This window comes from Vipera berus (genome assembly GCF_964194415.1).
Source record: "Vipera berus genome assembly, chromosome: 1".
NCBI classification, from domain to species: domain Eukaryota; kingdom Metazoa; phylum Chordata; class Lepidosauria; order Squamata; family Viperidae; genus Vipera; species Vipera berus.
The window spans coordinates 232563022-232590564 of record NC_138202.1 but is presented as its reverse complement, the minus strand read 5'-3'; the positions used below and the strand labels follow the sequence as shown (position 1 = coordinate 232590564).

The following is a 27543-nucleotide window of genomic DNA, read 5'->3' as shown; positions in this document are numbered from 1 at the left end:
TCTTTAGCTTGCTGAACAGTTTCCTTTTCCTCATACTCTTTTCACATAACATTTACAGTATATTTGCTTTTGCTGTACTGAATAGGTTTTATGGGTGAACTCTGTGAATCAAAGATGAATAGTTGTCTGTCACAGCCCTGTGGAACTACCAGCATCTGTCAGGAAGAGCTGGATGGCTATAGCTGTTTCTGTGCACCTGGTTTTATTGGTATGTTTGAATTTAAATATAATCAAACCCATTGACACAACTTATTTTTTAAGGTCCTCTTAGCAGCTTTTAGTTCATTCTCAGCCAGCTGAATAGAGAACAAGTTTCAATTCAACTGTGGCAAGACTGCATTTTAAGCACCTCTCTCCCCATTCTCTTACTTTTCCACTTATGAGTATGTGGCACATCAGTCAGAATTGATGCATAATTTAGGGATCCTCCTGCTCAAATGATCCTGCATGTAGAGTTGTAGCTAGGGCAACCTTTGCAGTGGTTGTACACCAAATGAGCCTATTCCTGGAACAGGAGCTATGGAGACTATACATGTGTGCAAATTTGTGAGTAAGTGGAAAAGCAGACCCCTCTGACTGAGCTCATATTGTGGTCCATGCTTCTAAGTTGACTGGTGTCATCAGAATCTTGCAAGCAGAGAAATCATGACTCTCTGAAAAGAAAGTATCCACTAAGACTTAAATTTCTAAGGTTACAGGACCTTCTTTTCCTTACTCCTCCCAACTTCAGTTGTCATTCTTAATTGCTCTGTCCAATTACATTTCTCATGAACAAAATCTTTTACTTCCTATCAGGTGTGAATTGTGACATAGAAGTAAATGAGTGTCTAAGTGATCCATGTCGCAACGGTGCTACGTGCATCAATCAGGTTAATGCTTTCAACTGCCTGTGTGCTAGCGGATTTGAAGGTAACAAAAAATAAATAAAGGTATTTTAAGAGTTACCAGTCTTTAAAATGCAATGGTGTCCAATAACTGTATCCTCTGCTTGTTTATTAAACATAATTATTACTGGGTTCAAATCCTTGTCTCATGTCAAATTTGCTCCAAACTAGAATTGTAGCCAAGTAGCATTTTATCCCTCTCTGCCTTAAAATAGACAATACTGGGTACTATTTGTTAAATAAATCACTTCCATTTTTATCCCAAATAAAGTGTCAAGCATATTTAAAACAGGAGATATGTTTATCTAACTTATCTTGAAATAAATAGTATCAGCCTTTATTCATTGGGTTGGATCCGATATAAGTCTTCTGTGGCTAGAAAGGTTTTTTTGTTGCTGTTGCTTTGATCAAATAAAGGTTTCTCTGCTGAATCTGCTTCAGAAGGTGGGGAAAGAGGTTCTAGTGAGGAAGTGGAAAAGGAGTCTAGAAAGAAAGCAGAAATTGCTAAAAATCAACTTCCCTTTTTTTTTCAATGAGAGCCTTCTCCACTCAGATATGTGCAAGAGACATATTCCCCAAAGCGATTGTGCATTCAGTGTTACCCAAGTGTTTGCAAATAGAATTAGTCCACATGAGAGGCAGTTCTGATTTAATCTAGCTTTTCTTTCCCAAGGAAAAATCCAACACAGATCTTTACACACTCACCTTAATACTGACTGCAGACACTTCTGCTGGGTCTATTATATGGGTTAAATTGAAAGAATGTGGCTAATGAACACGATGCCCTCTCCTTACATCATGAGAAATGTTTGTTTCTATATACCTTTGATCACACAGTTTAAGCCAGACATGTCAAACACAAGGCACGGGGGCCGGATCCGGCCCGCGAAGTGGTTTTATGCGGCCTGTGAAGCCATCCTGGAAACAGTGAGGGAACGGCCTCCACTGCCTTAGCCCTGGCCCAGAGACCCTCCTCCTGCCAGAGACCCTCAGATCTGTCCCACTCCTGCCCAGGCCCCCATAGGCACCCTTGATGTGAACGATGTAGAGCTGGCCATGCTCACCCAGTAGGCCATACGCACTCTAGCCACGCCCACCCAGTAGGACATGCCCACCCTGGCCATACCCACCCAGCCCCCGAAGGGCAACCGCAATGCTGATGCGGCCCTCAATGAAATTGAGTTTGACACCCCTGGTTTAAGCTGTCATGAGCTTAAAGAATGAAGGACAAAAAATTAATAGGGCTAAAAGCAATAATAATTAAAGCAAGAAAAGCTGGGAATCTTTTCAGTCAAATTCCTTGTGTGTCTAGTCACACTTGGCCAATAAAGTATTTTATTCTAAAAAAAAAATATGTCCAAAAAGCATTCCTTAAGGCATATTAGGAAGGAAATTTTTGTAAATAAGGTAATGTATTTTCACATCTAATTTTTTTTCCCTTCATCTGCTGCCTTAACAAAACCAGAAGGAAGGTTTTCCTTTATGTCACTGCAAATGCACTCTATTATATTTCAATGTCATTTCTTTTTTATTCTTTATTGATGCAAATTGATAAAGAAATTGGCTGCTGTAAGTCTTGAGAATCAGTTCAGTGTCTCTGAAGACTACTTTTCTTTTTGTACCCTCTTAGCACATCAGTGTAACAGCTCAAATAATAAAATGTCTCCAGAATATTTTAGTGAGGCAGGTTGAACTTATAATCACACTACTGACAGAATGTTCTCAACAGTGAGTTACTTTACATGAGCATACCAAATAAAAATGTACTCTTAATCAAATGTTTGGCTTCTGTAAGATATTGCTTTTCCTCCCCTCTCCAATCACTATATAGGCATACTTTGTGAAATCAATAAAAATGAATGTCACTGCAACCCTTGTCTCCATAATGGAACCTGCACAGATCTTATCAATGGATATAGCTGTATCTGCTTATCTGGCTTTGCTGGTAAGTGGGATGAATCCTTTCCTAATAAATTCCAATCTCCAAGGATTATCACAAGGTTACTAATCTTGGACATGCTGTTACACTTTACATAACATAATTTAATATTTTATTTGCATCCTCAGAAAACTTTGTAAACTTTGGGTAGAAGTTTTTATCTAATCATATATGGAAAAAGATTTTAAATATTATTTGTCTGTAATGATGTTATGATTACACCTCTTTTTTGTGCATCTCCTCTTTAATAACATTATTTCACTGTTATTTTATAATGCATGACCAGCTCTGTTATATAAATATAGCAGCAAGGGACCAAAAAATCCTGAAATGTCCCACTTAAACTGCCTGTAGTAGTGGACTAAGAAAGAGACTCTGTCTTATTTTGCATAGTACTGAGACATTATAAAATTGTTAACATGTAATATTTCTCCAGTTGAGAAAATAATAAAAGCAATATTGCAAAACCTATTAACTGACTTTGGTGAGGTTTAAGATTTAGAATGTGCAGGTAGTTATCGACTTACAACAGTTCATTTAGTGAACTGTTCAAAGTTACAAGGGCACTGGAAAAAGTGAGTTATGATGTTTTTCACACTTATGATCATTGCAGCATCCCCATGGTCACATGATCAAAATTTGGATGCTTGACAACTGACTCATGACTAGTTGCAGTGTCCCAGCATCATGTGATCACCTTTTGCGACCTTCTGACAAGCAAAGTCAATAGGAAAACCAAATTCACTTAAGAACTGTGTTACTAACTTAACAGCTGCAGTGATTCATTTAAAAACTGTGACAAAAAAGGTTGTAAAATGGAGCAAAATTTATTTAACAAATGTCTCACTTAGCAACAGAAATTTTGGACCCAATTGTGCTTGCAAGTTGAGGACTACCTGTATTTAAAAACAATTCTTTAAGTGAAGCCTATGGCTTACTTAAATACCATCTCTTTTGCCAATCAGAAAAGAGTAGTTTTTATGTATCTGGCTTTTATCATTGCAAACAACTTTCATTATGATTAAACTTTGTAGGCGAAGTATTTAAATTTCTAGACTCACAGGATCTTCTACCATGATTCTTCAACTTTCTGAACTACTAAATTGTACATCCAAATTTCCTTAACAGATAGCCTGCTTAAGTAATTTGTATTTTTTTGTATTAATTCTTGACCTTTGATGTCTAAACCTTCAAATAATTCCAAAACTGTATATCTTTGATTGCTGTAGCCAGAATTAGGGTGTAAGAGACAAAATTCATCAAAACATTTGCACTGTATAGCATGTAGTTACATTATTATGATGGTTGTGTATTCATTCAGTGAATGTCATAGTCTTCAGACTGGATATTTCTGATTGTTTGGTTTCTAGCCAAAGGCCTAAGTATCATGGAGTTATCATTGTAATAAATGTAAGCAAAAGTAGTTTCTTCCAATGTCCAAAGTATTTAAGTATAAAGTTCCAAATATTTGATAAATCACTTTAGTATTATTATGATTTATTTATTATTAAACATAAATTTAAAACACGCATGATAAGGAAACAGTTTTGAAGTTCAAATATAATTTAGGCTCCAGTTTATTTGCAATACACTGGGAATAACTACTATTACAACTACAACTACTACATCTCTTTTATTGTTGCTATTTAAACTCTGGAGTATCATGCCCTGGCACTTGTAGCTTTGAGATGTACGATCAATGAAAGTACTTCCTTTTTTGAAGAATTGACACAAAGCTTCCTAGTCATTAAAAATAAATTTTATGAACAATAAGAAAAAAATAAAATAAAGCTTCCTTTTAATTGTAGACAAATGCCCCAAAGAATTAGTAAGGTAAAGGTAAAGGTTCCCCCGCACATGCGTGCTAGTCGTTTCCAACTCCAGGGGCCGGTGCTCATCTCCGTTTCAAAGCCGAAGAGCCAGCACTTGTCTGACGTCTCCGTGGTCATGTGGCCGGCATGACTAGATGCCAAAGGCGCACGGAACACTGTTACCTTCCCACTGTAGTGGTCCCTATTTTTCTACTTGCATTTTTACGTGCTTTCGAACTGCTAGGTTGGCAGAAGCTGGGACAAGTAACAGGCGCTCACTCTGCTATGCAGCACTCGGGATTCGACCCGCCAAACTGCCGACCATCTGCTCCACAAGCTCAGCATCCTAACCCACTGAGCCACCGCGTCCCAAAGAATTACAGCTGGGTAAAATAAGGCATTTAAACATTCATTAAATCACAGGATATTTAAATTTCAAATTCCCTTGAAAACCTATCAAGGAATAAATCTATGATACAGAAAGTCTAAAATAGGACAAAATTTTAAGAATTAAATTTGCTTTGCACAAGTACAATTAACTTCAGAAGGTCCTAGAAATATTCTGCACAACTCATAATCCCGTTAGGATATTCATCTGATAGGCTACTGTGATCTTCCCTTTTCTGCATCTTTGCCAGCAGAATTTGCAAGAAAAACAGGGAAAGGAAACTGGAGATTTGTTTCCAACCTTTTTTGTAGCATCTGTTGCCAACATTGTCTGCCTTCAAGAAAAAGCTCAAAGCTGAGCTTTTCCAGAGGGTTTTAGAGGCCTAATGCCATATGTTGCATTTGGGCTTTACTTGTCTTATTTTTATGCTATTTTATTTTAACATATTTCTTTGTCTTTGGAGTTGTTGAGATTGCTGTGATTATACAAGTGTACAAATAATAAGTAAATCTTTCAATTAAATTTTTCATTTTTGTCTTGTTAATGAGTTTAACATGAAAGTTTTAAAAATCATATTCCATAGAGCAGATAAGAAATTAAAATAACTCTTCAAGTTCTCCCATAATGGCCAACTGCAACATTCTCTTCCTGAAAATCTGGAAGAGCTAGCTATTGTTTTGACTTTCTTTTCACCTGTCGGACAATCTTCATAGTTTACTATTAAAAATGTGGCAGTTATATATTCTCAGCAAGTTTGGATCATGCTTCTTTTGCCTCCCAAATTATTTATTGAAGTACTCTGAACTGCTCATTGGAGAAATCTAGATTATAAAAGTTGTGGTCCTATATATTTTAAAAAAGAATCCCATTTCTGGCCCACTTATTGATTGAAATTTCTAAAATTTCTTTTACCATATTCCTGATCATGGAAAAAGATGTTTAGATAAATGTAGTTAGGAAAGGATGAGTTTTTCACCCAATTTGCGTGCTGTAAAATTAACTTTCATTTATTGAATATTCAGACTGAAAACACTTTTATTAATATTTATACTTTTCCAGTTTTGCAATGTAGATTTCCAATTAAATCTGTACAATAGGAAAACAGGTATAAAAAAGCAAATACTTGTGAACACACTGGGAAAAGAAAAACTACATAATGGAAAAGAGTTTGGATAAACAAAATATTGATAAAACCTGCCTATGACAGTACAACTATTCAGAGCAATGCATATAAAAATACATAGATATTTTCATGCTGAATATTAGAAAAAAAATGCTGAAACATGACAAAACAAATTTAAGGCTATGCCAACAAGAAATGAAACTGTCCTATTTGTCTTTATCTGGTATAGAGACATGCTTCTTTTAGAAATTAGGAGTGTTAATTCGGGGGTAGGAAAGCTTAGTGGTGATGAAAGGAAATAAAGACCTTATTTCTGTGATTTAGATTTATTTCTCCAAACAAAATGGACTTGAATCTTAAAGTACAAATGGAACAATTATAAATTGGCACCTGCTTGTCTTATTAAATTGCTGGCTCTTCAATTATCTTTTCAAAGGTATGCACTGTGAAAGCGACCTAGATGAGTGTGCTTCTTTTCCGTGCAAAAATGGAGGCACCTGCATTGACCAGCCCGGTAATTACTCCTGCCAGTGTGTGGCTCCGTTTAAAGGTAATGAACACCAAGGGAGAAGAGAAGGTAAACAAAATTAACTTTAGAAAGCATTTCTGCCACTTGTCTGAACTGATTTCACTCTTCCAAGCAGAATTATTAGGCTGTGATTTTCTCAATGCAAGCTTCAAAAGTGACTGGCCAATTATCTCTTAGGCTGTGACTAATGTGAAATAAACTTTGTTTATTCATCCACTAAAAGACTTGGTTCCATTATTAAAGGAGATACTAACAAATATAGCAAACACAAAATAAAAGTTGAATGCCATGTGTGGGTTCACAAGGGAAAATCATAATTATTTTATTCTGATCCAAGAAGGAGTGAAATTTAGACTCAGTTATTCTTAAGATTATGTTTTGTTAGCACGTTTCAATGCATTTTTTTGTTAATTCTTAAAAAAAAACCAGTTTTTTAAAAATACTTTGGCAACCAATCACTTAATCTAGCATCATGCCTTTAAAATTAAAAAGATCTCTTAACTGCCACTAAATTATGCTGCATTCAATTTAGTGTTTTTAAAATGTATTCATTTACCCTAAAAACTATGATCAAAATTTTAAAAATAGGCAAAACTTAGGAGACTTTCCTTGAAAAGCACTGACAATTTCACAATTGTGTATATACATCTAAAGCTATTCAACTCATTATTTCCATTGCTGTGGGTCTTGTGCTGAATATCACTGAAAAATGTTGATTTTATTTTTAGTTGAAATTCCCTTTTCTTAATAGAATGTTGGTCAATATCTTCAAAGTAGTCTTTGACTTTCCTGCCTACAGAAACCAGAATAACTAGAAACATATTTAACAGAAGTATTTATCTTTTTGAATGCATACTTGCTCTTAGAATTGTGAGGGAGCGTGAGGGTAGAATTCACCCTATTGCATATAAATACATATATATTTATTTTATAGTACATTGTTTACTCTCTTATTCAAACCCAGTGTGATGTTTGCATACAAACAATTTACATAAGAAGTGAGGTCTGTTAACAGTGTTAGCACTCATGTTCTATCCATTTTTTAAATCTTTCTATTCCTGTCTCCTCTTTGAAATCAGTTAGTATTCCATGGCCATCAATGCCAGTTGATAACATCTAACCAACTTTGGCTAATCTTGAAGAAACTAAGAAGAGTGGGACCAAGTTAACACTAGCACTAGGATGGGAAATTCCTGCCAAATGCCAGGTTTATACTATATATGGGACAAAAAAATTGAAAACAAACAAACAAACAAAAAATCTTGAAGAAGGCAGTAACAAGGCTCATTTTTTCTGCTATCCCTAAAATCATTTAGGATTTTTTTTCCTTTGTAAATATTTTTGTACTGACACAAATTTTGAATTTATTCAGTATTACAGAATATCTTACAGACTTTAGAACCCATAAAGAATCTTTATGACATCCTGTTCTAAAGTGTCTTATAACTATAATTTGTCTTTTTTGCGATGGGGAAATGACCTTTAAAAAGATGGATTGATAAAGCACATTTTTATATAATCTTGTGAGCAAAAAAGAAAAAAAGTGATTACCACATTTTTCCTTTCCAATGATTACCTAATTGAGCTGTGCAGCTTTTTCAGGTATTTCCTTTGGGGATAATTAGCCTTCCTTACACTTGAAATAAACCATTCACCTTGGATTCTTCTGTCCCTTCTCTTCCCATTTTCTCCTTCAAATCCTTTCTTCTGTCTTCAGTAATATCTTCAGGGTTGCTCACAAAAGTATATTTTCTAAACCTTCCTCCTTATCAGTTTCATTCCCAGAATTATTGATACATTCTGGTTTATGACACCATAAATTGTTTAGCTTTGACATTACTGTTGTGTTTTGGGTTCGAATGAGCAGAAAAGATGCCAGGCATGTGAGTACAGAGGAACAGCAACTTTATTGATAACCACTTTGTAGTCTACCAACTTATTGGGCATGCCATGAGAGTCAGTGTTCTCCTCAGCTGGAGACTCCGAAGGATTGCTCTGGCTGACCCTGTCCGGTAGGCCCACCCCAGAGTCAGATCTTGGAGCAGAATTAGCACAGTAGTCACTGAAGATTGGCTGGTCCGACTGTTCAGAGGTTTCTTGTTCCATCTCTGTGCCCCCTTGGTCCTCCTCAAACTCAAACTCAACTGAGTGCTGAAAATGCTGGTAGGGAGAATAAGGGCTAGCCTATGTGCCTGCTTGAGAACTATAGAAAGAATTATTACCCTCACACTCACTTAGTGACCGTTCTGGAAATCTTTTCCTTAGTTGGTCCACATGCAGTCTTACTAGATGCCCCCCTTCTACCCCTACTGTGTAAGATAGGGTCCTGATTTGTCAACCACTTTCCCAGGAACCCACAAGTGCCCTGGACCATAGTTCCTGGTCCAGACCAAGTCACCAGATTGTAGCCCCCTTGGGGGTTTGGGTTGAGCAGCATCAGATGCCACTCTGTCAGGGTGAAGTCTGTCCAGTTTAGTGATGAGATGCTTGCCCCAGCGCAGTTCTGCAGGGCTTTTCCCTGTGGCTGTACATGGTGTGGAGTGTTGACAAAGTAAGAAATCTGCAAGTCTGTGGTGCCAGTCACCTGTGATGATGCGCTTGAGTGCGTCTTTGGTTGTTCTCACCATTCGTTCTGCTTGTCCATTCGACGATGGGTGGAAGGTGCGGATGTGGTGTGTCTGATCATGTTTGCTCTGAGGAAGGCCTGAAACTCAGCAGCAGTAAATTGAGCCCCATTATAAGAGACCAGGACATCAGGTAACCCATGTGTGGCAAAAAGTTTCCTTAGCACCTGGATGGTCCTGGCAGTAGTCATGTTGGGGACTGGCACTACTTCCAGCCATCTCAAGTGGCTATCTACTACAATTAAGAAGAGCTGCCCTTGAAATGGGCCAGCGTAATCAATATGGATCCTAGACTAGGGCGTGTGAGTTGCCTCCCACCTATGGACAGGTGCCTGAGGCATTTCTGGTCTAGACCTTTGGCAAATATAACATCCATGTACCTGATCCTCAACAGCCTTGTCTAACCCCGGCCACCACAGGTAGCTTCTAGCCAATGCTTTCATACGCACTATGCCAGGGTGTCCCTCATGTAGGGACTGTAGCACCCCATCTCTCAAGACTGAAGGTATGATAACTCTATTTCCCCATAATAAACATCCTTTATGAGCTGATAACTCATGCCTTCTTAGAAAATAAGCTTGGAACTCAGGGCCTGGACTTCTGTCTTGCCACCCCATGAATACCCAAGACAGGACTCTGCTTAGAATCTTATCTGAAGCAGTTTCAGCAGCTATGTCCCCTGCATTGAGGGGGAACTCAGGTAACTCCTGTATGGACAGTATTTGTGCAGCAGGGGCTGGATCAGGCTCACTATACGGTAGGGGTAGCTTACTTAGGCCATCAGCATGGCCCGTTTCTTTTCCTGGCTTGTGAATCATTTTAAAATCATAGGCAGACAAAAATATGGACCACCTGAGCATTCTAGGTGATAATATGTGGGGTGTTTGCTCTTCAGTTGTGAACAAGCCCAAGAATACAGTGAATTTTCTACCATAAAGATAATCATGAAATTTTTTTGATCCCTGCTACTATGGCTAAGGCTTCCTTATCTATTTGTGCATAATTTCTTTCTACCACTGATAAATTTCTGGAATAATATGCTATGGGAACTTGCTTCCCATTTTTCTCTAAATGGCTCAATACAGCTCCCACTCCATAGAGAGAAGCATCACAAGCGATGCAGACAGGCTTGGATTCAATGTAGTGAGTGACAGTTGAATTGTCAGACAGCAGACCCTTAAGGTCCTGGAAGCTTCTCTCATGCAGGCTAGTCCACTTCCAAACAGCTTTTTTATCTAGCAGCCTATGTAAAGGTTCAGCTATAGCAGCTTTGTGAGGTAGGAAAGTATGGTAAAAGTTTAATATGCCTAAAAATGCTTGCAGTTCAGCTTTATTCTTAGGACTGGGGGGCATTTTAATTGCCCTAATCTTAGAGTCTGTGGGGTGGATTCCATTTGCATCAATTCAGAATCCCAGAAATTCTGTAGAATCAACCCCTATGCTGCATTTATCTCTTTTTAATTTGAGACCTATGGAACGAAGCCTACTCAGTACAGCCCTGAGTCTATTGGCTAAAACTTCTTCTGTTTCACCCAGGATGAGAACATCATCAAAGTATGGGCACACGCCCTGGATGCCCTTCAACGTTCTTTCCATGATTTCCTGAAAAATCCCTGGTGCCACACTTATGCCAAATTGCAAGCGATTCACTCTGAATGCTCCCTTATGAGTAACAATAGTTTGAGCTGCTGCTGTAGCCGCGCTAACAGGCAGCTGCTGGTACGCCTGCGCCAAGTCAAGCTTTGCAAAAATGGCACCACCCTGAAGGGAAGAGAGAACATGGCCGACCATTGGGATCGGGTAAGCATGCTTATTTAAAGCATTATTTAGGGTGCATTTATAATGCGCACATGTACGGATTTCCCCATTAGATTTAAGTGGGGTAACTATAGGGGTCTCCCACTCCCCCTCTTCTACAGACTGCAGCACTCCTTGTTCAACTAGTTTGTACAATTCCGCTTCAATTTTATGTTTCAACGCGAAAGGGGCTCTTCTGGGTTTGATCCTGATGGGCAAAACATTCGGGTCTAATTTAAATGAAATTGGACCCCCAGTGTACATTCCTAGCTTTGAATCGAACACGTCTGCAAATTCTTCGCAGACAGATTCGATGATACTTCCGTGCATTTGATTAATGCCAGTAATTAAGATTCCTAATGTCTCAAACCAATCTAACCCAATTAAACTGTTTCGTTGGCCCTCTACCACGACGACATCCAGGTGCCCATGAAACTTTTTAAACTCTGTGATCCAAGATCCAAGATTTCAAGTCTTAGTTTAGGCTTTAAGGGGCGACAGGCCACGGTTCGGCAAATAGTTCTCCGGCTCTCAAAAAAACCTACACTGGTTGGACTCTGGACCCAAATACCTCTCCTTGTAGAGTTCTCCAGCTGTTGCTTGAGCTGACCTTCTCTGGATTAGGCTCTGCATACAACTGCAATGTGTCCTCTTCATCTGCAGGCCCGACACGTGGCCTTCCGGAACCTGCAATTCACACATGCATGGTTGCCGCCGCAACACAAGTATCGAGGAAAGAGAGCTGCCTTCTGGTTGTTTTCTCTGTGATCCAGTCCGCGCTCTTGTGTCCCAGCTAGCTTCTGATGCTTGACTACTTCGGCTTCTTCCTCGATTGTGATTTCATCGTACTTGGCAGCTTTGTGGTGAATTGTTTCTTCAGGTTTGAGGGTTTGGGATGTCTGTACTACTTGGACCACGCCTCCAGCTGCTTCATCCACCATTATTTCATCTTGCGCGTCAAGTAGCATTAAGTTAGGTCTTGCAAAAAGTTTCTGTTGCAGTGCCTTGTCTCGAAGGCTGCATACTAGCTGGTCTCGAAGGTGTTCGTCCAGGTTGGAAAACCTGCAGAGGCGTGCGGCCTGGTATAAGGCCACGATGAACTCTGATGCAGTTTCCCTGGGGTGTTGCACTCTCTGGTCAAATCTGAATCACCACGCCATCTCCGACATTCTGGGTTTGAAGTGTCTGTTCTGCTTCTGTTTGAGATTGGCGAATGAGACAGATTCAATCGGTGTCAGGACAAATAGACTTTCAGCCAAGTCGAACATCGCAGGGCCACTGATGCAGAGTACAGTTGCTGCTTTTAGGCCATCTTCTGCGATTTGGTTTGCCCGTAAATAGTTTTCTACTTGCCCGAGGTGCGACAGCCACTGTTCGGGGTGTCGGATGTCAAATTCACAGGGCTGGCCGACTTTTGGCATCTTCTTTCTCTTGCGCTTGGATCCTGCTCCGCAGGCTCAGACGAGTGATTCTGAGCACGTGGCCACTAGCGTGCTGATCTAGATGGCCAATAAAGAGGGGGGGGGAAGATGCCTCTTTCCTCCAGCACGTAAAGCCGTCCCCTCGTGACTTCAGCTCTAAGGCAAAGCAGGATCCCACCTTCGTCGCCACTGTTGTGTTTTGGGTTCGAATGAGCAGGAAATATGCCAGGCATGTGAGTACAGAGTAGTTTAGTTTAGTTTAGTTTAGTTTAGTTTAGTTTAGTTTTATTAAATTTTTATACCGCCCTTCTCCTGAAGGACTCAGGGCGGTGAACAGCAGTAACAGCAACTTTATTGATAACCATAACTGTACTGAGGGGTTTAGGGTGTACATGCACTCTTTATATACCATCATACAACCAATCAGATTGAACCCACTATTCCTGTTATTTTGTTTCCCGCCTGAACTGTTAGAGCTCAGTACATGTGCTGGAGAACTGTTAGTTCTCAGTATGCAAGTGAATAGGTGTTTTACCAAACCTCAATACATAACAATTACCTTACCCCTTTTACTTTTCTCCAAATTCAAAATTGATTCAGATTTTCCTCTAAGACGGGCTCACTTATTATTTGTTTATTTTATTCTATTATTTTGCTTCTGTTTTGCTTACATTCTTTTCATTTCTTCCTTATTATTCTTATAAGACACCTGGAGTAACCCCACAATGAGACAGGCAGCAAATAAATTTAACAAATACATAAATAATGCTAAGTCATTATATGGTTTGCTTTCTTTTAGATTGGTGCATTGCATTAGCCACTGTGGATGAAGCATACTTGTAATTTTGCATAATAATAGAACCAGTTCACCAGAGCCCTTGAATTTTTACAAATTATGTGACTCTTGAACCTGTATTATTAATTATTCCAGTCTCAATGTATGTGTTGAATTTATCATGTACAAAGAACCTGTGAAGTAGAAAATTTCTAGCATATTGAGAATCTACGAAATTAAGTATAAAGGCTCAATGTGTCAACTGCATTATGTATACTTGGGGCATGCCAGGGTAGGGAAGTATAATTGGCCAGTCTATGAAGGAAACCACAATTAGAACATTTTTTGTTTGTTTGTTTGCTCAGTTTGCTGAAGACAAGCATCGCATGCTCAAGGTACAAACCATTTCATGGTTATATAACATACAACTATTGTAGAAGTGGCTGAATAAGTAGATGTGACATTCATATCATTATTTCTAATAGAAAGAGTATTGTTTTATGTCCTTAAATGCTTCCTGATTCAGTAAAAGTTTTGAATTTGCTTGTAAAAAAAAATGCTGCTAGATCCCTAGAAATGCAGGTCCTCGAATGTAACACAGAAAGGATCAAACATTAAGAATTATTTTTGCTGGCTGCAGTTTTTCTTAATTTATATATAGTATTTAGATAAATTAAATGGCTGCCCATCTCATTAATGTGACTGTAGGATCACTCCTATTTCCAAATTTTTTCTTACCAGTTTTTCACAGTTAGTTAGCTATTAGGATGAGATGGTTAGATAGCATCATTGATGTGGTGGGCATGAATTTGGGCAGACTCAGGGAGACAGTGGAGGACAGGGTGGCCTGGTGGGCTATGATCCATGGGGTCACGAAGAGTTCCACGTGACTTAGTGCCTGGGCTTAGTGCCAGGGCTGCATTTAAAAGAAAAAAGTAAACAAATAACGAAAAACCAAAGAACATTCCTTAACTCCTTATCAAAGAGGCAAGAAAGAATGCAGGTAATTGACTAAATTCTGCATTAGTTCTCAAAGGGTCTGAGAAAAGTTTTTGGAGAGCCATTTTGGAAAGCATATGTGATGGAAGTACGGAAGAAGCTGTGTTCCCTCAAAGGATCTGTGTAGTTGCTTCAGAGGCTTTCCCAGCTGGTCTTCACATGCATGAACAGGCAATACTTCCACTTGGATTGGACTCTTGGCAAAGCAAAGTAACTGGGGAAGCCCTTGAAGAGGTTTTGCCAAACATTCTGGAGGATACCTCTACCTCAGTACTTCCAGGACAGGCCCTTTACGTATTCCCTTACCTTTTCCAACGTGCCCATTGAATGCTTTCCACAATCCTGATTCTCAGGCTATGTGTTTTCTAATCTGTCTCATTGGAGGGTTGCATCTAATATTTCTGAAATATGGGATTCTGCTGAAATATAAAAGTTGTGATTTCAAGTTGAATCTCTGATTGAGCTGTACAATTTACAGGGCATATCTATTTATTTTATTTTATTTATTTTATTAGACTTATATACCGCCCTTCTCCCGTAGGACTCAGGGCGGTTCACAAGGTTTTTTTAAAAACAATACAGCAAATTACAAAAATTAAAAACAATTAAAATGATTACATTAACCTTGAAATAAAAACCCCAATTAAAATACAATTAAAACCCCAGTTAATACTCTCAGTCCAGGCCAGAAAGCTCAAAGAGCCAGGTCTTCAGGTCTTCATATATATTGCATAAAAATACATAACACTGCTGAAATTTGCTGAAATGTGGCTTGATTAAATGCAGATGCCAAAATCTGATCATAAGCACTTTGATTTCTTTCATGATCATTATCTGGATTATTACAAAGTGCACTGAGCAAGGTGGGGTGGAGAAATGGAAAGAACTACTATCATAACTACTATAGATTCCAGACACCATAGGAAGAATCTAAAAGGTTTTCCTGCTTCTTCTGTATTTGGTTCTTAAATTTTCTTGCATTTTGTTCATACAAGTAATATGTGAATCATCTTTTCAAAAATTAATGTTTCTAGATGGTTGTATTCTGTCTGGCCTTTATGGATAAGGAGTTTGGCCTCAATTATGGCTTAAATACACCCTGGTGTACTTTTAGCCAAAGAAAACAATTTTGCTACAATCATTTGGCATTTCCCAACCAAAGAATAAGAGAATCACATCCAAAATCACAAGTGGCAGGCCATATAAATTTAACTAATTAAATTTAATTAATTATAAACTTGGCTGTGTCAACAGACGTGGGGGGTCTCATGGAAATAGCAAGATAATGAGGTGGCTACATTAACATCTAATGTTCTCTCCTAATCTTTTAATAATATTAATAATTTTAAATTGTGGAATGCTTTTAATACAACGGTTTTATAGATATTTTTTTAATTGTATGCCACCCAGAATCATGTCTTGTAAGATGGGCAGCCATAAGAAAGAAAGAAAGAAAGAAAGAAAGAAAGAAAGAAAGAAAGAAAGAAAGAAAGAAAGAAAGAAAGAAAGAAAGAAAGAATTCAAGGATTATTGGGAACATAGTCATTCTAGATTAATATTCATATTTTTTGCATGGACAAAGATGCAGAATATGGTGAGCTTATATCCTCAATGCACTCCTACATACGTGTCTGAAAAGTAAGTCTGAGTTTTACTGTGATTGCTGCCACCTATGTGAGTGAAGTTCTAAATCTTCTTTATTCCTATATGGTAAACCATCTTCTAAAACCAACGGTGCTTTCCAGATACTTAGAAATTTACATAACTGTAGATTTAATTACCTTTAGAAAAATAACATATGAACATATGAAAGAATTTTTTGTCACGAATATGCATAAAAGTACTTCGATGGAAATGGTTTGGGATGCTAGTAAGGCCTATATGAGAGGGGTTTTGATTTATATGAATAATGCTTATAGGCGTAAGCAAGTGCAAAAACGTTTAGATATTGAGGAAGAGATTAAAATTAAAGAGAAAAAGTTTATTTTGAATCCATTGGATAATAATTTAAAGATCTCAATACATTTATTGAAAGAACAATTTAATATGCTATTGGCTGATCAAGTAGCAACTAATTTGCGTTATGCCAAACACAATACTTTCTGTAACGCCAACAAGCCTGGTAGATGGCTGGCTTATCAATTAAGGAAGAAACAGAAATTACGTACTATAGACAAAATAGAATATAAAGGAAAAGAAGTCTACCAACAAAATTTGATTAAGAGGAGTTTCCTAGATTTTTACTCGAAATTATATTCTAAAGAGAATATACAAGCTCTAGATATAGATAAGTATCTACAGGGAGCTCATTTCCCAAGACTTTCACAAGAACAACAACTTGAGATGAATTGCCCAATTACACCAGAAGAAATTTCTTTAGCTATTAAACAGTTGAAATTGGGCAAAACTCCAGGAACAGATGGATTAACAGCAATTTATTATAAAAAATTGCTGCCTGAAATGATTGAACCCTTAAAGATTTTGTTTAATGAAATTCAGACTGGAGGCGCAGTTCCTCCATCATGGAGGACAGCTTTTGTATCGTTGATCCCAAAGGAGGATCAAGATCTTACCCAACCTAAAAATTATAGACCTATATCGCTCTTAAATACAGATTATAAGATCTTTGCTAAAGTATTGGCTAATAGATTAATGCAAGTTTTGAAACAAATGATTCATAGTGACCAATCGGGATTTATATCTGGGAGGTATATGAAAAATAATGTAAGACAAATTGTTAACTTGCTTGAATATTTGGATAAGAACAACCAAGTCTCCGCAGCACTGATATTTTTGGATGCAGAGAAAGCCTTTGACCAATTGAATTGGCAGTTTTTATTAAGAGTTGTTGAGGAGATGAATTTTGGAGAAGGTTTTCTACATGCTATTAAAGCTATATATCAACAACAAACTGCACAAATTATAGTTAATGGGGGACTAACAGAGACTTTTAGAATTGAAAAAGGTACAAGGCAGGGCTGCCCCCTATCACCATTATTGTTTGTTTTAACATTAGAGATTTTACTAATTAAAATTCGAGAGTCCTCTTTGATAAAGGGAATTAAAATAAAACAGAATGATTATAGACTGAGAGCTTTTGCTGATGACTTGGTTGTGACAGTATCCCAACCGCTACAGTCGGTTGTAGACTTGATGGAAATTATAACTCAGTATGGTAAGGTTTCTGGGTTTAAGGTGAACAGTAATAAAACTAAGATATTATCCAAGAATTTATCTACGAGTGAAAGGGATATGTTATCTAACTTAACAGGTTTTGAAATAGTGAAGAAGGTTAAATATCTAGGAGTGCATATTGCAGCCTCAAATGTAAAATTGTATAAGAATAATTATGAAACACTATGGTTGAAGGTACAAAGGGACTTAAATAATTGGAAAAAATTACAATTATCACTACTGGGAAGAATTGCAGTTGTTAAAATGAATGTTCTACCAAAGTTCCTCTTTCTGTTTCAGATGATACCTATACTGAAAAAGGATGCCAACCTTGATCAATGGCAGAAGGGTATTAACAAATTTATCTGGGCGGGGAAAAAACCAAGAGTTAAATTCAAGATTTTACAGGATGCCAGGGAAAGACGGGGACTCAAGGCGCCGAATTTGAAATTGTACTATGATGCGGCTGCTTTGACCTGGGTTAGTGATTGGCTTAATTTAACTAACAAGAGAATACTTCATCTTGAGGGATGGGATTTGGTATATGGATGGCATGCATACTTGCTTTATGATAAGAAGGTAGACAGGGCTTTTAAATCCCATATTCTTAGAAGTGCTTTACTGCGTGTCTGGAAAAAGTACTATAATAAGTTAAATTATAAAATACCGATTTGGGGAATTCCTGGACACGCGATAGAGGGTGTATCTATGGGAGTGAGTATGGATATGGTTTCTTATAAGGAACTACTCAAATTGCAAGGGAATGATTGGCAACTTAAATCAGCAGAGGAGTTAAGACAAGAAAACATAAATTACTCTTGGTTTCAATATACCCAATTGAAAGCTAGGTGGAAGTCAGATCAAAAGGTTGGTATCACAATTACAGATCAAAATTTAGTAAAGCAAATTAGAGATTCAAATTGTGCACATATAAAGAGGATATATAATGCTTTAATTGAATTGGATTCGGAAACGGAATTGGTTAAAGATTGCATGATAAAGTGGGCACAAAATATTCAGGAACCAATCTCGTTGGACACCTGGGAGATAATTTGGGTCAGAAATGTTAAATTTACCCAGGCTCAAAATTTAAGAGAAAATTTTTACAAAATGTTTTATAGATGGCATCTGGATCCCAAGAAGTTGTCCAACATGTATCCTAATCTGCAGTCTAAGTGTTGGAGGTGTGGTAGCTTAGAAGCTACCTATTTCCACATGTGGTGGACTTGTAGAAACATAAAAGCCTTCTGGATTAAAATTTGGTGGAACATTCAAAAGATTTTTAAGAGGAAGATAAAGTTTTCCCCGCAATTGTTCTTACTGGGTATTGTTGTAAATTGTGATGTCAAAGAGACTAATCTGATGTTGAATATGATAACGGCAGCACGTTTACTGGTGGGACAATATTGGAAGAAGGACAATCTGCCCACAGTAGAAGAATGGGTGTTTAAAGTTTCTAATCTTGCAGAAATGTCCAAGATTTCTGCTTATTTAAAGGATCACTCACAGGAGAGATATATTTCGGTTTGGAGGAGATGGATAAATTATATTGAAAACAAATATGGGACCAAAAAGTTCCATTTAGCTTATGAGTAGAATTTAGTGGGATATTGTTATTGTTAGTAGTTATGCTAAGAGAGAGTTAAAGCGCAGTACGAATTTGGTTGATTGTATATTGTGTAAATTTTTATTTAGAATATGATTGTTGTAACTATAATCCTGTATTTAGCTCTGGGAAGTGGGGGGGAAGTGGGGGGGTTGGGGTGGGAGGGATTTGGGGATATATTGTAAAATATTAAAAAGACATTATATTGAGAGAAAAATAACACAATGTAGTACCTTCTGTACGTGGACATAGTACATGTTTTTATTTAATAATTAAAATACTGCAGATATTCTTTATATAGAAATAAAGTTTAGATTTGTTTTTTCTGGGAAATAAACGAATCTATTTCTGTTCTTTTCAGAACTTTATGCAGGTATGGCATACAATTTTTATTTCTTCAGCATGCTGTCAGTGTGTTTCTTATTTGCATTAAGCATGATTATGTGGCTTGCCTAAGGTTCTTGTGCTTCTCTGCAGTGTATTTTGAAGTTGCTAACTGCTGTTTTCTCTGCCATTATTCCTTGGGGAGGCAGGGAGGGGAGGAAAGACTGGGATGTTTGATAATTCTGTGGAAACCAACAAACAGAATGTTTAATGAAAGCTCAGTTCCAAAGCATCTTATACTGACTAGATTAACTGTTGAAACTGAAGTCAGAAAAAGCAAGGTATAATCCAGACTTCTTCTTTCACAGAATTAAGTATTTTGTTAAAGTAATTCTATTATGAGCTTCTGCTGTAGATGAGCAATGGAAACTAACACCATTGCTTTAATGATCCAAAAATATATGTTGTAACCATTCTCCCATATGGTCCAAAGCACATTTTCTTAACTAAATTGGAAGCACCACACAACCACAACAACAACTTTATTGATTAGCCCTTGGGCCATATCAAAGTGCAAATTTCCAGCACAAATTGTTACTAAAATTTGATACAAGCAATTTAAAATGGAATTTGATAAAATACAATTTAAAATGGAATTAGAATAAAATACGATTTAAAATGAAATGGTAATAAAATACAATCTAAAATGAAATTGTAATAATGTAAAATAATGTGCTACGTTAAATGTTATTTTCAAGTTCTGGCCAGACATAAGGTAAGTTGTTTTGATATGGGGATCCCAATGGGTCATTCGTTTGGTATATAGACCAAGATACCTGTCTCTCACCCTCTTATACAGGCAACAGTCAAATAGGATGTGAGCTGCTCTGCAAATGCAGAGACGTTCATTATAGGGTATAGCATGAAATCTCCCATATCTGACCATTGTGTCAAGCTGTTCGAATCTTGCTTACGTAAATATCTCCCTGACATGTTTTGGCAGTTGTGACTTCAACTAACTGTCTACTTGAAAAGTACATTTGTATTTACTCAGCCATTTCAAGTTACCCACCTTACCAAGGATAGCTATATCAGTTTGTGCTTCTATATCATTAATTCTTTGGGCAACTCTTTTTTGGGATTGTTCTCCTGTTACGCAAGAGGTGGGAAGGCCACAGCTTCTTACAAAATTTGTTAGTTTGGTGATCCAGGAAATTTGTGATTGTAGTTTTATTTGCTCTAGTAGGCATAACTTGGGGAGTCTATCAGTCTCCATTTCATTAACTTTGCACCAATAGTTATAAGCTCTAATTTTAGATAATGCATGAATTGCATGAATTCCCAATTCAGCTCTAACTGCTGCAACAAATGTTCTTGGATCTACACCCAAAATACATCTCAAATGCTGGGACTGTGTTTGTTCTAGGACTGTGGTTGAGTAAAGACCCCAAATTTCTGCTCCATGCAAGAGCATTGTGGTAACCTTAGCCTTATAAACCTTGATTAATGGGGCTAGGGACCCTGGGTAACTATGGTTCTTTAGTTTGAGCAGTAAATTCAAACGGGCTTTTGCTCTAAATGTACTCCATTGATGATGGCAGGCCCAAGATCCAGTCTTGGAAAAAGTTACACCCAAATATACAAAGGTGTTAACTTGTTCAATTGGTTCACCATCTAATTGCCACTTATGTCTCTGATGGTTTCTTCCAAACACCATTATTTTTTATTTAGATTTGCTAATGATTAGGGAGTTATCCTGGCAATAAGAGCTGAATCTTCTTAATAGCCTATGTAATCCTACTTGTGAGTATGATAAAATCATATCATCAGCATAAAGCAAGCCGTTACAGTAATTATTTAAGATCGTTGGCATGTGTACCATGGTATCCTTCATTAACCCAGGCAAGTCATTGATGTATAAATTAAATAATAATACACCCTTGCCTTATTTGTGTGAATCCTGTTAGTCAGGGCCCCATTAACCCCATACCGCACCCTCAAACAGGTACTTGTGTAAGGGCTTTAATCAAAGCCAGGAGTCTGGGTTCTATTTTAAGGGATGTCAATTTACTCCATAGTACTTCTCTATTTACCATATCAAATGCTGCTGTGAGGTCTATGAGAGCATCAAACAGGGGTCTCCTCTTATAGGCATATTTGGCAATTAGATGGTTCAAGACAAAGCAGTTATCAATAGTAGATCTGTTTTGTCTAAAACCTGCTTGTTCTTCTATGAGGATGTTGTTTTCCTCTACCCAGATTTCTATTCTGTTCAAAAGGTACCTAGCATATATTTTTGCTACAATGTCAATCAGGCTGATGGGCCTATAATTACTAGGATCCTTTTTATTCCCTTTTTTATATATGGGGACAACTATTGCCATCTTCCACCCATCTGGTATATGGCAGGTGTTATTTATCTGTGTAAAAAGACCTGCTAATACAGGGCCCCACCAATTGGGAAATTTCTTAAATAATTCTGCTGGTAAAAAATCCTCGCCTGGGGCTTTCTTGCTCTTTAAGCTTTTAATGATGGACTGTATCTCCTTTTCTGAGACTGATGGCTGAGGGGGGGGGAGTTCTAGGGTTTCCTAAATCACTGTTTAAAGATAGTTTCTTTACCAGTTTGGTGGGAGCAAACAAGCACTGATAATAATTCTCCCAGTCCGCAGCAGAGATTGGTATGTCGAACGCAAATCTCTGTTCCTTCAGGATACCTGCTACAGAGTGCCAAAATAACACTGAGTTATGACTTCTGGCAGCCAACTCAAGTTCTGACCAGATTGAAATGGCAAAACTTTTTTTCTTTAATTTAGGTTTCTTATATTCCCTTCTTGTGCGCAGCATCTTAGCTTGTATATGGGCTGTAGGATTCCTCTGGGCAAGCCTCATGGCTGCCTTCAATTTCTTTTTCAGTTTCTGGCAATCAGGATCAAACCAGCGAGGTCTACCCACTTGGGCTCTTTTTGTAGTAGGTTTAGCTGTTAGGTGTTTTTTCATTATATTACAGAGATTGGAGAATGCATTGAAGGCTGACATCCAGTCAGTAGTAGATGACTGGATTGTTCTAGCCCACTTAGTAGCATTCGCTGTTTTAAGGCATTCTAATATTGCCTTAGTATCAACTTTGGCCCAAATTAACCTTTTATTTTGGGTCACCTCTACCTTTTTGGTGAGCCATCTGTCAGCCATGTTATATGGTCTTAAATCTGAGCGGCCTCGCAATGTCACGCTTACAGGCTGATGGTCGCTATTGTTGCTAAGGTGTAGTGTGACCTCCGAAAAGAGGTCAGCCTTATCTCTAGACACGCAAAGAGATCCAGTATGCTACTTGAATTGGCCGAGTGGTATGTATAAGGGTATGTGTAATTTTTATCCTTACCCCCCAAAATTTGGAGGTTACCCTTAAAAATTAAGGAGACTAGGAGTAGGCCAGCGGCATTACTTTTACAGTCTTTCAAGAGCCACTGAGGATGGTTATCAAAGAAATCCCTGGGATTTCTTCTGGGCAAGGTCATACAGAGAGGGACCCATCCTAGCGTTCAGATCTCCTAGTAATACCACTATGGACTGAGGATACAGTACAGATATATCTTCTAGGATAACTTCCAATATTCTGAATTATAGTGCTTGGAGGAATATACACATTTACCAGTATTAACTCAAACTGGTCATATTCAAATTTGACAGCTAGGAAGTACAGATACTTATCTTTGTTATATAATTTCTCCCCCTGCCATTGCAACTCTTGCTTTCGAAGAATGCATATCCCACCAGAGGGTCTCCCTTTGTTCTTTGTTTTTTGGGCTAGGGAGGCCCATCCCTGAAAGCCTGGCAGTTGTACTTGTTCATCCACTTCAGTTAACCAGGTTTCTTGAAAGGTTATTACGTCAAATCTAGAGAGGAAGCTCATTAGTCCACTATCAACCATCCCTTTCCAGACAGCTATGTTCCAGGTCATCAACTGTATGGGTTCTCGGAGGCAAGGTGGTGTGGCTTGGTTGATTGGCTAGATGGTAAAAATGCCAGATGTCAACTTGACATTGGAGCCAGGTCAATATCATCTATGCTTCCCATATAAACACAGTTGTTGTGAGGTTAAATATTTCTCCTTGTGGGTTGCAGGACTTGTTGTTGCTCCTCTATATCTTGGTTGCCAGTGTACCTCTGCTCTTGCTCCAAGAATGACTTTTTTTCCAGTGGGCAGGTACTCTAGCTTAAGTCTATAAATGTAGATTTATGTCCATTTTTGGAGGGGTGTAGCTGAGGATTCATCTTGTGAAAAGATGTTGTGTGAACTTCTATATCAAATAAGGATGGAAGCTGGATTATATCCTTAGTGTTTGTCAGTTTAGGGGGCACTGTGTGATGAAGCCCTTTGTCTTTCAGTTGTTTCTCAGAGGCTGGGTCAGTCAGTGCAGTTACCCCATTGTCAGCCTGTGTGACAGTACCTTTTTTTACTATTGAGGTAAAGGCAGATTGTTGATTAAATATATTGTCACAAGGGTTCATGATTAGTGGAGCCAAATGAAATAGAGGCTTTGCTGTAGATTGAGTTGTTGTCAGTGCCTCTTTTAGGTCATCCAATCTTTGAATGATATTAACTTGCTCAGGTTCTGGCAATGCACTGAATAGGTCAATCAGAATTTCCTCTGGCACATCTTCAGCAGTTCCTGGAGCTGTGGGTAACACAGTTCGTATATTGCTTCTTTGCTTTCTCAGGGTCAGTTCAGTTGCAGCAGCCTCAGGCTTAGTAGTGTGAGGGCTGTTGTAGCCTGGATTTAAAGCGACAGTTCCCTCTTGGTGACACTGTTTCAGGAGTGGGCACACTTTTTCTGAGCAAAAGACCCTTATTGGAAATATTGAGAGGTGCTCAGAAAGGGCTTCATTCTGAAGAGCATGGAGAGAATTGTGGGCTGCTTGAACGATAGGAGAATTCTCATACATTGCGTTCTTGATGGCAGCCACTCTGCATGTAGTAGATCTATCAGAGTGAATTCACAGCGGAGCAGCTGGCTCAGGGACAGCCTAACAGCTTCTCTATTACTCCAACACCCTCTATTTACTCTCGTCATAAATTTGCAAAGTAACTTCATTAGTTTGCAGACTGTAGTTATATTGGTCATCTCTTAGGCTGATTGAGTGTTTCCTCTATGGGTGTTCAAATTTTTGGAATGAAGACAAGGTCCTTCTCTACTTTCATTTTCTGAATTAGCCATCCCATGTCTATCCATGGTTATCCTCCCAAATCCTTCTACAGTATTTGGGTGGCTCCTAACAAACTTTGTGAAAGATTCCTTCAGGCAGTCGACCTTATTTATGACAATTGACAAAAGATCATATATTGCGTTTACAGTTTGAGCTGTAAGCAAACATTGTGTGGAGAGGAAGTCTGTCACATTTTCTCCCTTTAAATTTGTTACATCTCCCTCCTGTGCAAAAAAGGCTGTTGCTGGGTTCCAAGAAGGGGAGCCATTCTCCAAGAGGGAGGAGGACAGCTCTACACATTGTTTGCTCTCCAGTTCGGTTTGTAAGTCCCATTCCAATGAATCACATAAATTAAATTTATCTGATAAGGTGCCTGAGAATGAGTTACTTACTGGAACAGACTGTCTGTTTGCAATATAATCTTCCATTTTCTGCTGCTTCAATGGCTTGGATAAACTCTCTGCTGTAGAGTGCTGTCTCTTCCTCCTTTTCTCCATTCAAGTTTGTTAAAACAGGTTTAAAAATGTTTAAAACTAGGTTTAGAAAGGTTAGAATGGGTTAAAAATGTGTTTAAAAGGTTTAAAAAGGTTAAAATAGATTTAAAAGGGTAGGTTAAAAATACAATATTAAAAGAGGTTAAAAAGTTAAAATAAAATTAAAGTAAAATAAAATCACCACACAACCACATTAATACACTAAATATAGTCATGTAGTTATTAATTTCGCCCCCAGAATCTTGAACAAATCATGTAGTAGCAATAATTGAAAGGGTTCTGAGGGCACAGTCAAGTTTTTTGGGATGATATTTATAAATTCCTTGATGATATTGTTTTGTAATTCAAAGCAATTCATGTTAAAGAAATCTTAAAGCTTCTTCAGCCTTATTGCAAACTATTTTACTTCATGGACAAAGCAATAGGATTAAGAAAGAATTTATGGCAAAAGCACTAGCACTGTGCCAGTGTGAATGAAAAAAGGAGAGGGGGATTGCTCTGCCATCTCTAATGTTTGCATAATTTCATTTCAGGGAACAAGGGAACTTTATATCCTGGTGGGACAAATACTTGAACAGTACATTAATATTGCTGAATATTATCCCTATCATTGGGAGTGCCTCATATATGCCATCACTGCTATCACTTGTCTATGCTAGATTCTAGCTAATGTACAGTACATCAAATGTCAACCTTAACCAATATAATGAAAGAAAATTACCAAGATACTTAATTTGATAGACAAAAATAAATGAAACCAATTTGACGGGTTTCCTGTTGTTTTCTAGAATATGATGTTACCAATTCATTACTTAAAAGCCGTTATTCTAAGCTATGTTGGCAAATTGAGAGTGACCATAAATTGCAGTGTTGATTTTTTTTTTATAGGGCAAATTAAAATAATTTCAGTCATTTACTAAAAGAAGCTGAAAAATCTGTCATGGGGAAAGTAAAATGCTTTTTATACAAATCAAACCTTATTTGATCATTTTAACTCTCAGCTGCATATTGCATTAGCTTAGATCTTACAAGATTTTTTTAAGGTGGCATTGTAAATCCTACACAATCATTTTCATTTAATTTATTATGAAAGACCTTGAGCTGATTCAGAGTAACCTTGAACAGCCTTTCAGCTTTGATATTAGAAATGCAGTGACAGGAACACAGAGAACTGGCTAACACGGTGATCCAAATATTGTTTACCAAATATGACGAAGTGACAGCAAGAAAAAAAAGTTGTTATTAAAATTGATGCTGTTTTTTAAATTATACAATAATGATTTATATATCCTGCCACTTTAACCCCTAAACACGGCTGCTGGAGGAAGGTTCTACTGAATGTAACTTTAATTGTTACTTTCTCTTAAGAAATCCAAGAAAACTTTTATGACATTAACACATGCACACAGAGCATGTACAAAGAGGAGGAGAGAAACAACCAGGGCTTTTTTTCTTAAAAAAAAAAAGGTGCCCGAACTCTCATCTTGGCGGGCGCAGGAGGCGGGGGGGCGGGGGGGTGCTGCTGCAGTCACGGGTGCAAGGGTGTTGGTGGTGGGCTGTCCCCTGGGGCCGGAGCCGGCGCAGCCGGTGCTGTGGGAGCAGCAGGGCCCGCTCTATATGGTGGTGCTGTGCGGGGCATGCGGCAGAGGCAGTGCGGGCCAGACAATGCAAGGCGGCCACTTAGGCATGCAGGGCAAGGCAATGGTGGTGCAGGTCCAGCACTGGGTAGGCCACCAGCCTGGCTGACACGGGTGAGCACAAGGAAGGAGTGCACATGGACTCCACAGAACCCACCTCCCACTTCTTGTTCTCTCTTACTTACCTAGTTGAGATGGTATAGTTGGGCAGCAGGGAGGGATGCAAAGTTCCTGCCAACTCGCCTTTGCTGCAGACAACTTGCCGGCACAACGTTTGCTGGCCAGGCCTTTTGGCGTGCTCAGCAGCAATTCCTATTAGCTTTCAAAAGCCAATAGGCTTTTGAAAGCCAATAGAGGGAGTAGCATAGCTTGTGCAAAAGCTTTCTGTGTGTGTGTGTGTGTGTGTGTGTGTGTGTGTGTGTGTGTGTGTGTGCAAAAAAAGGTGCCGGAACGCCATTCTGAGCGTTTTATGAGAAAAAAAGCCCTGCTTTTATGTTTTAATCTTCTGATTTTAAAAATATTTTTTATATTGTAAGTTGCCCCAAACCTCACCATGTGGATTGCATACCAATATTATATAATTGGTAAATAAAGGTAGAACATATGTTAAATATACATCAAATGATAATATGCTTCCCTACAAAGTCAATTCTTGCTCAACGACAGACCAAGGAGTTAACTCAGAAAGGCAAGAGGAAAATCTAGAAGAGATCTGTGCAACTTGTAAAAGGGAAAGGCCCACACTGATAAATTAAAAATCTTTGTGGTCTGCAAAAGAATGCTGGTGGGCTAATCAATGATTTGGTGACT

General features: G+C 38.1%; 1 protein-coding gene across 1 annotated transcript in view; it reads left to right on the top strand.

Moving 5' to 3' along the window:
* The window catches only part of EYS (eyes shut homolog), a gene marked incomplete at both ends in the record, with an annotated part of 674316 nt that overhangs the window by 11299 nt on the left and 635474 nt on the right, over window positions 1–27543 (top strand). The window contains 4 exons of the mRNA XM_081346243.1: window positions 86–208; window positions 796–909; window positions 2716–2829; window positions 6582–6695. Coding sequence (XP_081202369.1) covers window positions 86–208; window positions 796–909; window positions 2716–2829; window positions 6582–6695 — 465 coding nt within the window. The remainder of the gene's footprint in view (window positions 1–85; window positions 209–795; window positions 910–2715; window positions 2830–6581; window positions 6696–27543) is intronic.